The 17047-nt window shown below is 49.4% G+C and overlaps 1 protein-coding gene across 2 annotated transcripts in view; it reads right to left on the reverse strand.

The window, feature by feature from the left end:
• The window catches only part of GPR137B (G protein-coupled receptor 137B), a 66331-nt gene that overhangs the window by 34950 nt on the left and 14334 nt on the right, over positions 1-17047 (reverse strand). For both annotated transcript variants that reach the window (XM_035281080.3, XM_002760885.6), the window contains exon 2: positions 1906-1955. In XM_035281080.3, coding sequence (XP_035136971.1) covers positions 1906-1955 — 50 coding nt within the window. The remainder of the gene's footprint in view (positions 1-1905; positions 1956-17047) is intronic.

Consider the following 17047-nt stretch of genomic DNA (forward strand, 5'->3'; position numbering starts at 1 on the left):
ATCCCAGCACTTTGTGGAAGCAGGTGGATAGCGCAGTCAAGAGTTGAGGCCATCCTGGCCAACATGGTGAAACCCCATCTCTACTAAAATTACAAAAATTAGCTGGGTGTGGTAGTGCATGCCTGTAGTCCCAGCTATTCACGAGGCTGAGGCAGGAGAATTGCTTGAATCCAGGAGGCTGAGGTTGCAGTGAGCTGAGATCGCGCCATTGCACTCCAGCCTGGCCACAGAGTGAGTCTGTCTCAAAAAAAAAAAAAACAAAAAAAGTGACAGAACAGTTTTTCATTTTGACCCCAGGAGGCGATGGCCAGAGTCACCTTTTCAGAAATGTTTGCTGGTGGTGGTGAAATTCTCCTGGGCAGACATTCCAGAACCCCTGTACTCACGCTGCACCCCCTTGTGTCTTCCAGAAGCCTGTTCGCCTCCCCAGCCCCAGTCAAACCTGACCTTTTTTTTGAGACAAATTCTCACTCTGCTGCCCAGGCTGGAGCACATTGGTGTAATCTTGGCTCACTGCAACATCTACCTCCTGGGCTCAAGTGATCTTCCCAGCTCAAACTCCGAAGTAGCGGAAACAACAGAGGTGTGCCACCTCGCCCGGCTAATTTTTGAATTTTTAGTAGAGACAGGGTTTCACTATATTGGCCAGGCTGGTATCAAACTCCTGACCTCTAGTGATCCACCCACCTCGGCCTCCCAAAGTGCTAGGGTTACAGGCGTGAGCCACCGCGCCCGGCCAAACTTGAGTATTCTTTAAGCCACTGGCTCTTGGCCTTACGGACATCACAGGCCTCTTTGAAAATCTGGGGAGAGCTATGAACCCCTCCATAGGAAAATGCAGATCCACCTCCTCACATAACTGAAGAGGTTTCCTTCCAGATTACACCCAGCACAAGCCTCTCTACTTCCAGAAAATGTCCATGCCTCCCCGGGTCCATGCTTTCGGCATGTTGCATTTTCTGCTTTGCCTGATTCTCCAAGCCTTTGTGTTAAGCCACCTTCGAATAGAATGTACACTTCTCAACTATAATACCGTCTTCCTCATGGTGCCTAAATGAGTACTGAATGGTCAGAACAGTATTTCTGTATGGGAACGGATACCCTGCATGCAGCTGTGTAGCCACTTGGAGTTCAATGGGCCCTGGAGTTCTGGAAAACAAATAGCTGGAGCCTACCGGCAGTTAGCAGCTGAGACAAGCAGGGTCAAGCCACCAGGTGGCGGACTGCAAGGGCGATGCAAGTCCATAGCTGCACCTGCACCTGTGCCTGCGCCTGCACCAGCACCCGCATCCACACCTGCACCCACATCAGCACCTGCCCGCACCCACACCCGCACCCGCACCTGCACCCACATCGGCGCCTGCACCAGCACCCACATCTGTACCTGCACCCGCATCTGCACCCACACCTGCACCTGCACCCGCACCCACATCTGCATCTGCACCTGCACCCACACTCACACCACATCTGTACCTGCACCCGCACCCACACCTGCAGTGAGAGCATGGGAAGTGCAGGATGGGAAAGGGGAAGCACCTGGCCAAGCACCAGCATCTTCAAGGAACCCCATTTCCTTCTGCTGAGGCTCTTACTTCCCAAGTGCCTCAGAAAGGTTTAGAGACATCTATTTTATTCCCCTCTATTTCCTCCTGTTAGGAAAGGCACCAGGCTTTTGTTTCTGAATTGGGTAAGTATGATGCAAGCCCCAGGATTCATGAGGTCATGATTCGATGACCCGACCCTCACTGGCAATGCACACGATGCTTGCGGGCAAACAGCCAACAGGCAAGACTGTTTCCGGTGGCTCACAGAGGAGCGATGTGTGCAAACCCCAATGGAGAGATGAGATTCCTGTGTCGGCACGTTCCCCTTCTACCACAGAGACAGACGCCGCATGGTACTTACCGGTATTTGAGTAATTCTGGAGAATATTTTGACTTGGCTTTGAAAATCACCTGCAACGACAGAAAAACACGGCAGGTCGGGGTCTGATGTGTGGCAGAACCAGGCTGATACCATCACTTGGAATTCCTCTGCCCCTTCATACCCTGGTGCTGGGGCACATTTTTTGTAATTGAAACATCTACATTTGTTATGTCAAACATTTCTTACGCTGCACATACAAGTTTTTTTTTTGAGACAAAGTTTTGCTCTTGTCTAGGCTGAAGTGCAATAGCTCAATCTCGGCTCACTGTAACCTCCACCTCCCAGGTTCAAGTGATTCTCCTGCCTCCCCAGTTCAATTTTCCTGGGATTCTAGGCGTGCGCCAGCACGCCCGACTAATTTTGTATTTTTTTCTTTTTAGTACAGACGGGGATTCTCCATGTTGGTAAGGCTGGTCTCGAACTCCTGATCTCAGGTGATCCACCCACATAAGCCTCCCAAAGTGCTAGGATTACAGGCATAAGCCATGGCACCCGGCCTACAATTTTAATAGTAAAGGAATTTGAACATTCCTTTAATGTTTAATTCTTTTTAAGGGTTTAAAAAGAAAACAAAAGCAAATGTATTACTGGTGTACCATGGCCAAGTAGTTTTCTTTTTAAGATTCTTTTTTTGAGATGGAGTCTCATTCTCATCATCCAAACTGGAGTGCAATGGCGCCATCTCAGCTTACTGTAACTTCTGCCTCCCCAGTTCGATTCTCCTGTCTCAGCCTCCCAAGTAGCTGGGATTACAGATGCCATCACGCCCAGCTAATTTTTGTATTTTTAGTAGAGATGGAGTTTCACCATGTTGGCCAGGCTGGTCTCAAACTCCTGACCTCAGGTGATCCGCCCACCTCAGCCTTCCAAAATGCTGGGATTACAGGCATGAGCCTCACACCCGACCTTAAGATTTTTATTTAAGATGAACAGTCCACTCTGTTTATTAGAATTAGTAAGTGTCTGCCTACCCAGTCCTCAAACTTTGCAGTACATTTAAAATAACAAAACATCTTTGGACTATAGAAGTCTCAAACTGGACTGTTTTCCAAAAGAGAAATATTGCACACTGGCATTTCTCAAGCTCTTTTCTAAGTCTTCACGATTCCTGAAGTGCCCACACACTGGGTGGCCGAGAATCCGGTGGAGCCTTTCGAGAAGGTGAAGAGGCGGCAGAAAGCAGGTGTCCACTCAAGCTTCCACTGCCCAGACAGGACAGCTGCTACTGCTACAGCACGTGCTGGAGAGTCAAGCCGGGGCCCAGGCTCGTGGGGATCTCAGTGGGGGGTTTCTGGGGGTTGGGTGTAGGCTGTGGAGCAGTTACACATGAGCGCATGGATCCCTGATGTTTAGCAGCGTTGCAGTACGGTATTGGGAGAAGGAAAGAAAGGGTGTGGAAGAGTGAAGGAGAGAGGACAGCTTTTCAGAAATAGTATGTCGACCATCTGAAGACCCCCGTTCCAGCAAGTTTGGAGTGCGACCAACATCTCTCCATTCTCCGGCCACCCCACCCAGCCCCTGGCAACCACCACTCTACTCTCTCTTTCTATGAGTTCTAACTTGTTTAGAGTCCACATGTAAGTGGGATCTATTTGTCTTTCTGTGCCTGGCTTACTGCACTTAGCATAGCATCCTCCAGCCATGTTGAGTAAGTCCTGGGGAAGCTCTCCTACAGCATGACTAGTCAGTAACCATGTATAGTATATGTGAAATCTGCTAAGAGAGATCTTAAGTGTTCTCACCACAAAACAAGCATGAGCAACACTGTGAGGTGATGGATATGTTAACTAGCTTGATTGTGGGAATCATGTTTTACGTATATCAAAACATCATGGTGCAGACTTTGGATATATTCCATCTTTGTCAGTTAAACCTCAACAAAGCTGGGGGGGTTAGGGGAAGAAGACTCTTATTCCCCACTTCGAAGCAAACCACTCTTCATGGAGTTCCTACACCTATCCTGGGCCTAGGGGCCTTTGCTCCCACAACCCCCTGAAGCCCCCGAAGCCCTCTGTGCTCAACTGCATCCACACCTGGTCCTCCTGTCCCTCATGAATCCCCTGGTCAAATCCACTCTCTGCTGCTTCTCAGGGAGGAGGCTGAAATGGGAGGATCACTTGAGCCCAGGAGTTCGAGACCACCCTCGCCAACATAGTGTGAGGGCTCACCCCTTAAAAAACCCAAATGATAATGATCTTATGTCAGCCAGGCACGGTGGCTCACGCCTGACCTCAAGTGATCCTCCCATCTTGGCCTCCCAAAGTGCTGGGATTACAGGTGTGAGCCACTGCGCCCAGCCATTCCTAAAGATTTTTAAGTAGGCACCTCTTCCCCATTTATAACCTCCCCAGAGCATCACAGGCAAGTCTTCCAACCTTTTAGAGAAATTATTTGGTTCTGCTGTGAGTTTTCTCTTTGTCATAAATCCTTTTTGAAAGTAGGAAGGAGGCAGGGGTTTGTACCATAAATACATCAAAATATTTTCCTCTGGTAACAGAACAACAGATGGCTCAGTACAGTGACCTTCCTTTAAAGGAATCCTGGTTCAGCTTTATCTGACAACCCACCACGGGATTTTAGGCAAGACACATCACCTTTGGTTATTTCTCTGATACCCATGAAAAAAAAAAGGCTACCAAACAACCTCTCTCAGAAACAAGAAATAGATTCAGACATGACTCCAAAGTTCCATTACAAAATATGCTACCGACTTCATGAAACGGGGAACAATGCCTTTCCATGAAACAGTCCTGAAGAATCTTGCTTTTAATAACTGAGACTTCACAAATACCAAAGTGAAGAGAAGAAACTAGAGAATTTTTTTTTAAAGTGTTTGACCTGTTCAAGGAAATAAGCCAAATCTGTTTTGACATTTTTCCCACATAGCGGGGTTTGCTGAGCGGTGGGTAGCCCAGTTCACGTGCCCGGATTGCTCTTAACCCAACACGCAACACGGCCGTATTGCAGCACTCCTGGCCACCATATATAAACGCTCAGAGGCTTTGCCCCAAAAATTCCACTTGCAAGAATTTATTCGGAAGCAGGCCTTCTCAAGGTGTTCCAGCAGAACCAGAAATTGGTAAAGATTTGAAAATAAATGTCATGTGATCAAACAAATTTAGAAACTGCTAGGAAAATGTTTTTTCCCTGCAGGAATTCTCAGAGCCTTTCATAGGCAAAAACATTGTCAATCTTCAAGAGAAACAGACGGCATACAGCGGTTTCCAAATTTATTTGCCCAATTTCAGTCTTCTTAATGAGCATTCCCAGAATAGAGTTTGGGAAGCACTGCCCTGTGGAACCAAGTATGAACAGAAGGTTCAGTGCGGCTTTAATAGGAGTAATAGGAGTCCAGGCGTGGTGGCTCACTCCTATAATCCCAGCACTTTGGGAGGCTGAGGCGGGTGGATCACCTGAAGTCAGGAGTTCAAGACCACCCTGGGCAACATGGTAAAACCCTGTCTCAACTAAAAATACAAAAATTAGCTGGGCATGGTGGTGGGTGCCTGTAATTCCAGCTACTCGGGAGGCTGAAGCAGGAAAATCGCTTGAACCCGGGAGGCAGAGGCTGCAGGGAGCCGAGATCGCACCATTTGCACTCCAGCCTGGGGGACAACAGCGAGACTTTGTCTCTAAATAAATAAATAAATAAGAGTAATAATAACAATAATAAGAACAAAGGAGAAGCAACAGCAACTTGCAGATGCTCCCAGCCTTTGCCCCAAGAACATGAACACAGATCAAGAAATGCACTGACTACAAGACCACCCTGGAGTTCACCATTCTATCCTTAAAGGGGAAGGATGACTTTCGCCAGCCAAGCCATGGATAACTAACAAACCCTCATTCCTTTCATCATTAGGTCCACACCCCTGCCTGGAGGGAAAAATTCATCAGCATATCAAGGCACAATCTGACCTCAAATCAGTCATTTTGATCCTCCCAAGCTCAAAGTTGGGTGCTAACAACATCCAAATAAAAGCCTGGACCATGGTTTTGAAAAGCTCTACTTGTTAAATTTGTGGCAATGTATCTTGAATTCTCCCAGAACTCTGGGAGGCTGAGGCAGGCGGATCACCTGAGGTCAAGGGCTCAAGACTAGCTTGGCCGACTCCGCCCCACCCGCCCCCTCCAGTAAAAATATAAAATTAGCTGGGTGTGGTGGCAGGTACCTGTAATCCCAGCTACTCAGGAGGCTGAGGCAGAATTGCCTGACCCCAGGAGGCGGAGGTTGCAGTGAGCTGAGATCACACCATTGCACTCCAGCCTGGGCAACAAGAGCGAAACTCCATCTCAAAATATATCTCTATCTATCTATATACATATACATATAGAATTCATCTGGGCACTATTCAAGCTGTGCTTAGAAACTCTTCCTTAATCCTTCAAGTTAATAATTAAACTTAAGTTCCTGAAAGCTGTGTTTGAATTCCTGACATGTGAAACTGAAATTATATATATATGGGCTTATATTATCTACAAAATTTTTAAAATAAATCTAAATTTTCCCACCCACTCCTTTCTGTGTTCTGAGAGACTTTGCTAAAGATTGATGGGTGTCCAGAACCGGAGCTAAACCTCCTGGCTCACCCCAGCTCTCTGGCTGGCCGGAATATCATATCCGGCTGCCATCTCTGCCAGTCTGCACGGGCTCCCACCAACCTCGGCAGGAACTCAGTTAGGAGGGGAGGTGGCTCCTGTGGGGAGGCAAACATGAATTCCCCTGTCATACTCTATGGTGCTTTAACAGCGCGGGCACCCCCTGCTCAGTGACCTCAGATGTACAAAAATGAAAAAGAGGGAGATATGTCCCCTGTGAGAGGCTAAGGAACAGATGAGGCCAGATGAAAATTCACATCATCCTGGCTTTCCAACGTGGTGTTCAGGTCAACGGATACTAAGCACTGAGTCTGCACCAGACACTGGGTTGGACCAAGAATTGTGGAAAGAAGGAGAAGCTGGGCCTGTCTGGAGAAACACACAGGCAGACATGTCAGTAAATAAGCACCAGTGGTGTGGGAGGTGTGGGAGGTGTGAGGAGGTGTCAGATATCGAAAAGTGTGGGAGGCGTGAGGAGGTGTTGAAAAGTGTGGAGAGGCATGGGAGGAACGAGAGGTGTGGGGAGGCATGAGGAGGTGTGAGTGGGAGGTGTGAGAGGTGTGGGAATGTATGAGGAGGTGTGAGGAGGTGTTGGGAATTATAGAAGGCATGGGAAGGTGTGGGAGGTGTGAAGAGGCGTGGGAGTTATAAAAAGTGTGTGGAGGTGTGGGAGGTGTAAACAGTGTGGAGGCGTGGGAGATGTGAGGAGATACATTAGTCCACTTTCATGCTGCTGATAAAGACATATCTGAGACTTGGAAGAAAAAGAGGTTTAACTGAATTTACAGTTCCGCATGGCTGAGGCGGCCTCAGAATCATGGCGGGAAGCAAAAGGCACTTCTTACATGGCAGCAGCAAGAGAAAAAAAATGAGGAAGAAGCAAAAGCGGAAATGCCTGATGAACCCATCAGATCTCGTGAGACTTATTCACTATCATGAGAACAGCACAGCAAACACTGGCCCCCATGATTCTATTACTTCCCCTGGGTCCCTCCCACAACACATGGAAACTCCAGGAGATACGATTAAAATTGAGATTTGGGTGGGGACACAGCCAAACCATATCATTCCAACCCTGGCCCCTCCAAATCTCATGTCCTCACATTTCAAAACCAATCTTCCCTTCCCAACAGTACCCCAAAGTCTTCATTCATTTCCGTTTTAACCCAAAAGTACACAGTCCAGAGTCTCACCTGAGAGAAGGCAAGTCCCTTCTGCCTAAGAGCCTGTAAAATCAGAAGCAAGCTACTTACTCCTAGATACAATGGGGGTCCAGGCATTGGGTAAATACAGCCATTCCAAATGGAGAAATCAGCCAAAACAAAGGGGTTACAGGGCTCACGCCAGTCTGTCTGAAACCCAGCAGGGCAGTCAAATTTTAAAGCTCTAAAATTATCTCCTTTGACTCCATGTCTCACACCCGGGTCATGGTGATGCAAGAGGTGAGCTCCCATGGTCTTGGGCAGCTCCACCCCTGTGGCTTTCCAGACTCCCTCCTGGCTGCTTTCACAGGCTGGCATTGAGTGTCTGTGGCTTTTCCAGGCACACAGTGCAAGCTGTTGGTGGATCTAACATTCTGGGGTCTGGAGGACAGTAGCCCTCTTCTCACAACTCCACTAGGCAGTGCCCCAGTAGGGACTCTGTGTAGGGGCTCTGACCCCACATTTCCCTTCTGCACTGCCCTACAGAGGTTCTCCATGAGGGCCTCACCCCAACAGCAAACTTTTGCCTGGGCATCCAGGTGTTTCCATACATCTTCTGAGATCTAGGCAGAGGTTGCCAAACCTCAGTTCTTGACTTCTGTGCACCCACAGGCTCAACACCACATGGAAACTGCCAAGGCTTAGGACTTCCACCCTCTGAAGCCACAGCCTGAGCTCTACATTGGCCCCCTTCAGTCACGACTGGAGTAGCTGGGACACAGGGCACCAAGTCCCTAGGGTGCACACAGCATAGGGAGCCGGTCCAGCCCACCAAACCCCTTTTTCCTCCTGGACCTCAGGGCCTATGATGTGAGGGGCTGCCATTTCTGACATGGCCTGGGGACATTTTCCCCATGTTCTTGGAGACTAACATTAGGCTCTTTGCTACTTATGCATGTTTCTGTAGCCGGGTTGAATTTCATCTCAGAAAATGGGTTTTTCCTTTCTATTACATACTCAGGCTGCAAATTATCTGAATTTTTATGCTCTGTTTCCCTTTTAAAATGGAATGCCTTTAAGAATACCCAAGTCACCTCTTGAATGCTTTGCTGCTTAGAAATTTCTTCTGCCAGATACCCTCAATCCTCTCTCTGAAGTTCAGAGTTCCACAGATCTCTAGGGCGGGGACAAAATGCCACCAATCTCTTTGCTAAAACATAACAACAGTCAGCAAAGGTGACTGTTGGCTTTAACAGTACCCAACAAGTTCCTCATCTTCATCTGAGACCATCTCAGCGTGGATTTTATTGTCCATATCACTATTAGGATTGTGGGCAAAACCGTTCAACAAGTCTCTAGGAAATTCCAAACTTTCCCACATTTTCTTGTCTTCTACTGAGCCCTTCAACTGTTGCAATCTCTGTCTGTTACCCAGTTCCAAAGTCAGTTGCATGTGTTTGGATATCTTTTCAGCAATACCTACTCCTGGTACCAATTTACTGTATTAGTAACATTTTCACACTGCTAATAAAGACATACCCAAGACTGGGAAGAAAAAGAGGTTTAATTGGACTTACAGTTCCACATGGCTGGGAGGGGGCCTCAGAATCATGGTGGGAGGGGAAAGGCACTTCTTCCATGGTGGCGGCCAGAGAGAAAAAATGAGGAGGAAGCAAAGGTGGAAACCCCTGATGAAGCCATCAGATCTTGTGAGACTTATTCACCATCACAAGGATAGCATGGGAAAGACCAACCCCCATGATTCAGTTACCTCCTCCTGCGTCCCTCCCACAACATGTGGGAATTCTGGGAGATATAATTCAAGTTGAGATTTGGATGGGGACACAGCCAAACCATAACAGGAAGTATGAAAGGTGTGTAAAGGTGTGGGACACATGAGGAGGTGTGAGTGGGAGGTGGCGTGGAGCTGTGTGAGGTGTGAGGTGTGAAAAGTATGTGAGCTGTGGGAGGTGTGAGGAGGTATGAAAAGTGTGTGGAGCTGTGGGAGGTGTGAGGAGGTGTGAAGTGTGGAGGTATGAGAAGGTGTGAAAGTGTGGGGAGCTGTGGGAGGTGTGAGGAGGTGTGAAAAGTGTGTGGAGGTATAAGGAGTGTGAAGTGTGGATGTGTGAGGGGGTGAAAAGTATGTGGAGCTGTGGGAGGTGTGAAAAGTGTGTGGAGGTATAAGGAGTGTGAAGTGTGGATGTGTGAGGAGGGGTGAAAAGTGTGTGGAGCTGTGGGAGGTGTGAGGTGTGAAAAGTGCATGGAGGTGTGGGAAGCATGAGGCAGTGTACACCAGCATGAGGACTGAGGAGCGGTGAGGGGGTTAGGAGAAAAGGTGCTGCAGGAGTCTGGAGCTGGGGAAGGTAGCAGAAGGCCAGGCTGGGGTGTGGACCAGCCAGGAGAGGCTGCCAACTGGGGTAAGGGTGCAGGGGGCTTCAGGGGAGCATCAGCACAGCTGGAATCCATACCTGTGCTGAGAGGGGTTTCTGGGGTAAGGACCAGAGCAAAGGCTGCACTGTGGATTGATAGAGAAGGTGAAAATGAGGGCAAATCAGAGGCCCAACGCAGATTCACGATGCCTGGGCCTGGAGAGCATTGCAGGGAAATGGAGGGTGACTACTAAGAGGCACGTGGTTCCTTCTGGGGTGGTCTAAAGTCAACTGTGGGGAACTGTGCAACTCTGAATACGGTAAACTTCCAGATGGGGACAGCACAGAGAATGTAAATTACATCTCAATAAAGCTGTTACGAGATAGAAAGGGGGGGGGAAGAGAAGAGAAGAGAAGAGAAGAGAAGAGAAGAGAAGAGAAGAGAAGAGAAGAGAAGAGAAGAGAAGAGAAGAGAAGAGAAGAGAGAGAGAGAGAGGAGAGAGAGAGAGAGAGAGGAGAGAGGGGGAAGGGAGGGAGGAAGGGAGGGAGAGGGGGAGGGGGGGAGGGAGGAACTGGCCAGGTGCAGTGGCTCACACCTGTAATCCAAGCACTTTGGGAGGCCAAGGCATGAGGTCCAGAGATCGAGGCCATGCTGGTCAACATGGTGAAACTCCATCTCTACTAAATACAAAAATCAGCTGGGCATGGTGGCACACACCTGTAGTCTCAGCTACTTGGGAGGCTGAGGCAGGAGAATTGCTTGAACCTGGAAGGCAGAGGTTGCAGTGAGCCGATATCACACGACTGCATTCCAGACTGGCAACAGAGTGAGACTCCACCTCAAAAAAAAACTTAAGAGTAGAGAGGAGGTCAAGGAGCTATCCCCTCAGAAGTCAAGGCCTTAAAGACTACAGGGGAGAGTTGCCCAGGGCAGGGTGTCCCATGTGGCTGAGAGGCTGGACAGTTCACTTGGAGCTGCCACAGGGCCTGGCCAAGGGTGGGCTTGGCCGACGGACAGGCTGGAGGGGAACAGGCAGGCCCTGGATGGCACAGGAGGAAGTGGGAGCAGTGAGTCAATCCAAGAGCATAAACTACTCTCCAAATGCACATTTGTGAAATGCAAGAGAGAGGTTATTCGGGGGAGCCCAGACCTTGTTTTTTTTTTGAAATGGGGTTTTGCTCTGTTGCCCAGGCTGGAGTGCAATGGTGTAATCTCAGCTCACCACAACTTCTGCCTCCTGGGTTCAAGTGATTCTCCTGCCTCAGCCTCCCGAGTAGCTGGGATTATAGGCATGTGCCACCACGTCTGGCTAATTTTGTGTTTTTAGTGCAGACAGGGTTTCTTCATATTGGTCAGGCTAGTTTCGAACTCCCGACCTCAGGTGATCTGCTTGCCTTGGCCTTCCAAATTGCTGGGATTACAGACATGAGCCACTGTGCCTGGCCCAGACCTTGTTTCTAAGATCAAAAGACCTGAGCATGTTTGTGGGCAGACACAAGGAGCCTGGGTCCGGAGAGGGCAGACAGGGAAAGGCAGGAGGCAGTGAAGGATGGAGGGCTGAGAAACCAAGGGAACAGGGAGGGGTCTGAGGGAGTATGGCAGGGATAGCCATGGAGGTGCCATCTGCCTTGAGACAGGGACCCCAGGGGAGGTGAGGTCAGGTTGGAGAGTCCCAGCTGCTTCTTGGGGAACCCAATCAGGAACTGAACAGTTGGTAAATGACAGTCCCACGTCCTTTCCCTCCCCTTCCTTGGGCTCCCCACAGCCTCTGAAAATACCAGGGTTTTTCAGGGCTTCCCCAACTGTGGCAAAAAGGATGGAGGACAGGGGAGAGGTGCAGAATCAGGCCTGGAGGAGAAAGAAGCAATTGCAGCAACTTTCATCAGAAACCCTGAAGTTTGTCATCTGGTGAAATAAAGCATTTCTCCCTAACAGCAAACTCCTTTCAGTTTCAGCGTCATTTCTTCTTCTTTTGAAAGTCCCACCTAGAACCTCAGCAGAACCTAGGATGGATCTGGGGATGGCACTGCTGGTGATGCTGGCTTTTGACTGTTGAAGGCTGAGCTGCAGCTGGAAGATGCCCCCAGCTGGCCGCTATGAGGCACCAGGGAATGCTCGAGAGCCCTCTGGGGTCTCCCGCACTGCCCGCTCCCACAATGGGCCAAGGTCTCCTCATCCCCCTCCTGTGGGCACCTTGTGCCCCCATGGTAACCCAGGCCTTCACCCATCCTTTCAGACGACACAGGAGGGCCCAGGGCTCTGCATGTGACGTACTTGTGTCGACAGAAGCAGAAAGGCCTTTGAGCAGCTGCTGGACTCTGCCCCCTGCCCTCATAAATCGGTCTGTTTACGCGTCACTGATTTGTTCCCACCCTTTGAACTCCTGCTTGCCTATTTTTTCAACTACTAACTCAAGTTGACATTTGCTGTCTTATTTTTTTTTTTTTTTTTTTTTTTTTAGACGGAGTCTCACTCTGTCACCCAGGCTGGAGTGCAGTGGCACAATCTCAGCTCACTGCAACCTCCATCCCCCAGGTTCAAGCGATTCTCCTGCCTCAGCCTCCTGTGTAGCTGGGATTATAGGTACCTGCCACTATACCTGGCTAATTTTTGTATTTTTAGTAGAGACAGAGTTTTGATATCCTGGCCAGGCTGGTCTTGGACCTCTGACCTCATGATCCACCCACCTCAGTCTCCCAAAGTGGTGGGATTACAGGCATGAGCCATTAAGCCCATTTTTTTTTTTTTTTTTTTTTAAAGAGACAGAGTCTTGCTCTGTTGCCCAGGCTGGAGTGCAGTGGTGCTATCATAGCTCACTGCAGCCTCCATCCTCCTGGGTTCAAGGGATCCTCCTGTCCTAACCTCCTGAGTAGCTGAGACTAAGTACAGGTGTAGGCCATATGCCTGGCTAATTTATTTTATTTTTTAGAGATACCTCCCTATGTTGCCCAGGCTGGTCTTGAACACTTGGACTCAAGTGATCCTCCCACCTCAGCCTCCTGAGTGTCTGGGTTACAATCATTTTTACTAATATCATAGTGGTGCTGCTTCTGGCAAAAATGTCCCCTGCTATTCTTTGTGGGTATGACAATGTCTCCTGTGCAGTCAGCACAACTCAGCAGTAACCTTCAGCGTCCCTGAAGGCAGCGCCTGTGCAGCGAGACAACGAAGCACTATGCTTCTAACTTGCGCTTGGTTCAGAATCTGTGCAGCCATTTTACTTTATACCCTCTCCCCTAAACCATGACCCACGTCCTAGTGTCTCCACCTCTGGACCCTTCATAATCCCCTATCCTTAAAAGGTAGAATCCCAGCACTTTGGCAGGCTGAGGCAGGCAAATCACTTGAAGTCAGGAGTTCAAGACCAGCCTGACCAACATAGAGATACCCTGTCTCTACTAAAAATACAAAATTAGCTGGGCCTGGTGGTACATGCCTGTGATCCTGGCTGCTCAGGAGGCTGAGCCAGGATAATCACTTGAACCCAGGAGGCAGAGGATGCAGTGAGCCGAGATCACGCCACTGCACTCCAGCCTGGGCAACAAGAGCAAAACTCCATCTTGAAAAAAAAAAAAAAGGTGTGCATCCTGATCCTAGCTGCCTATGGGCTGAGACCCCTGAGGAGACCCTCGCAATAGCTGAGGGGGTCTGAAACCCTGAGTGCACCAAGCACAGACTCTAGACTAAAGAAACTAGTTTCTGTCACACACACAATTTAAAAACCTATGTATGCAAATTCATCTGAAAGTGTTACAAATGCATGGCAGGTTGAAACTTTTTATTATAAAATAGCTTCTGTATATACAAAGAAACACCAGCAAATACTCCATCCTTAACACTTCACCACATTTACTCCAGCTGTGCTTTGTTTTTTGTTTTTGAGACTAAGTTTCACTCTTGTCATCCAGGCTGGAGTGCAGTGGCACTACCTCAGCTCCCTGCAACCTCCGCCTCCCGAGTTCAAGCAATTCTTGTGCCTTAGCTTCCCGAGTACCTGGGATTACAGGCTCCTGCCACCATACCCAGCTAATGTTTGTATTTTTAGTAGAGATAGGGTTTCACCACGTTGATCAGGCTAGTCTCAAACTCTTGACCTCAGGTGATTCGCCCACCTTGACCTCCCAAAGTGCTGGGATTACAGGCATGAGCCATCGCGTCTGGCCCCAGCTGTGGTTTAATAAATAAAAATGACACAGCTGAAGCTCCCAGCTGACCCCTCCTGGTGCCATTCACTCCCAGGAAAGTAATCACTACGCTGAATTTGGTGTTTTTATGCCCAAGCAGGCTTCTGCTTTCACTGGGTATGCCTGTATTCGTGAACGACACGGAGCACTGCCCTGCACGGTTTTGCACTTCATCTGAATGCATTAATACCTTTCATAACCTTCTGCAGCTTGTTTATTTCCTCACAGTTGCATGTTTGGAATGAATCTATGTTGATACACACAGTTCTAGTTCACGCATCTTCACTAACGCATAGCACAGTTGACCCTCGAGCTCTGGCTTTGAACTGCATGGACCCACCTATACATGGATTTTTTCCAACTGAATGGGAATCAAAACTACAATGTTCTCAGGATGTAAAACCTGAGCATAAGGAGGACCAACTCCTTGCATATGCAGGTTCTACCGGGATGTGAGTATGCCAGCATCTCAGAGTATTTGGGAGTCCTGGAACCAGTCACCCACGTATACTGAGAGATGATACTACTCCTATATAACAGGCCACAGCTGTGTAGGCCTCTCTGCGAGAGGGACACAGAAGGATAGTTAAGATTGTGGAATCTGGAGCTGGCTTACCTGGGCTTGAATCCTGGCTCCACCAATTGTTAGCTGTGTGGCCTTGGAAAAGTCACCTGACCTCTCTGTGCCTCAAGTACCTCATCTGTAAAATGAGACTAATAACACCATCCACCAGGTTTCTGCAAGCATCTGGTGAGTTAATAAACATGTAGAGCACTTAGACAAATGCCTGCCACCTAATAAGTGCCACGTGAGTGGCTTCAACCCCTGCTGTGGGTATTACTAGTTCTTATATATGTTCCCAAACCATAATTCTAAATGCACAACTACTCAACTGTGACCACAGATGCTTTCTTAACCATAAAAGGAACTTTCATATTCAAAAAGGTTAAGAACACTGACGCATTTGATACTTGCTCTCCTGGTCCCTCTGCGCTGCCCACTTCCTGATATATTGGGGAAATGATGCAAACCCGAAGGCCCTCCCCAGGCAGCAGTCATCAGTCACCTGTTTCCATCTGTTTCCACATGCTGAGCATCCTCACTCAGCAGAGCAGGGTGACAGGACAGTCAGAGTCCCCGAAATCCAGACACAGGAGTTCTCCCTTCTGCAGGGTTCCCCCAAAGATACACAAGGCAGCTCTGCAGGCGGCAGGGATGGGGGTTGGATCTGGATTTGAAGCTGAGTCTCCAAAACAGTGCAGACAAGGGCAGGGCCTCTATGGCTGCATTAGGATGTTCTCTTCTTCCAAATGTCAGCTGTGGGCTGGGACTCAGGACCTGGATAGCCACTACCACAGCCACACTCACAGTTAGTCCTGTGTCCGCGGCAGTGAAAGTAACTGGCCATAAAAGGCTAACAAGCATGCTGTCCATGCCATAGAGTTCTGGGGGCTGATGGCCTGAAGCCAAGGTGTGTCTGGTCCATGTCCCAAGCTGGCCAGGTGTAAGAGGGGTCACTGGATTCCACAGTCAGGTGTTCACCGCATCACCTCCCACCTTTGACCTTGGCAAGCATGTGACCCAAGAAGTTGGTCCTGCCTGCTTCTGGCCTTGTGCTGGTCCTCAGAACGTGGGCCCCCCATACTTCAAGCAGCTTCTTCCCATGTGATCAGAGGCCAACCTAAGGGTGTGTGTGTGTCCGCATGCGTACGTACACGCGCCTGTGTGCATGTGTATGTGCACATGTGCGTGTGCATGTGTGTATGTGTGCCCCACGAAGCAGGAGCTCAGCTTCCCACCCAGAACATCCCTACTATCAGTCCTCACAAGGCATTCCTCATTTCATAAATGATAATGGGATAACAGGCTCCACCTTTATAGACAAAGAGCATCCCCACTTGCTGCCCACCCTCCCAATGGCTCCTCTTCTTCCTGTTCCCACCAGCCCAGCTCTCCCCTCCTCCACCCCTCCAGCAGCTCACGAGAGCCCCTCTGTCCTCAAAACTGAGCTTGACTCATCCAACAGTGCCAACACAGGCTGGCTGCCCCAGAAGGCAGAACTTGGGGTGACCCTGAGCCCCCACATTGGTAAGTCAGCCCAGCAGGCTGACTGAGGGAAGGATGGAGTGTTTAGGGAGCACACCTCTCATCCAAAGGCTCTCAAAGACAACCAAAGCCACGCCAAATGTCATCCTTCAGTCTCCCTGCTTTTCTGAATTGTCTCTTATCCCCTGAGCACCAGGATTCAGGGGCAAGGCCAGTCAACCCCCAGGAACCTACTTTGCCGTTTCCTGGTCAGCTCCGTTGACCTTTCTGGGCCTCAGTGTCTATCTGCAAGATGAAAGCATTAGGACAAATATTCATTAAGTTGCCTTCTACTCTGAAAGCTCCATGACCTGAAGTTCCTTCCCAGGGGCAGCCTGTGTCCTCCACCTTGGAAGCCCGGCAGGAACAGCTGCAGCCCCAGCCCGCTTCAGCCACAGAAGCCACCGCCCTGCCTGTCTGCCCACTGCCTGGGTGGAGCCCGTCTTGGCATCAGTTCCCCTCTGCCCCGCACAGAGGTGGAGGCGAATAACTCTGACCTGCCTCCTTGGCCGGATTCTCTCTCTTTGGCCTTGGAAACGACAAGGGCTATGGCCACACGGGGCCTATTGTCATTGCTTTGTTGCCTTTTTAAGATGAAGTCTTGCTCTGTTACCAGACTGGAGTGCAATGGTGTGATCTCGGCTCACTGCAACCTCCGCCTCCCAGGTTCAAGCGATTCTCCTGCCTTAGCCTCCCGAGTAGCTGGGACTACAGGTGCGGACCACCATGCCCAGCTAATG

This window comes from Callithrix jacchus, chromosome 19 (assembly GCF_049354715.1).
Source record: "Callithrix jacchus isolate 240 chromosome 19, calJac240_pri, whole genome shotgun sequence".
In the NCBI taxonomy this organism is placed as follows: domain Eukaryota; kingdom Metazoa; phylum Chordata; class Mammalia; order Primates; family Cebidae; genus Callithrix; species Callithrix jacchus.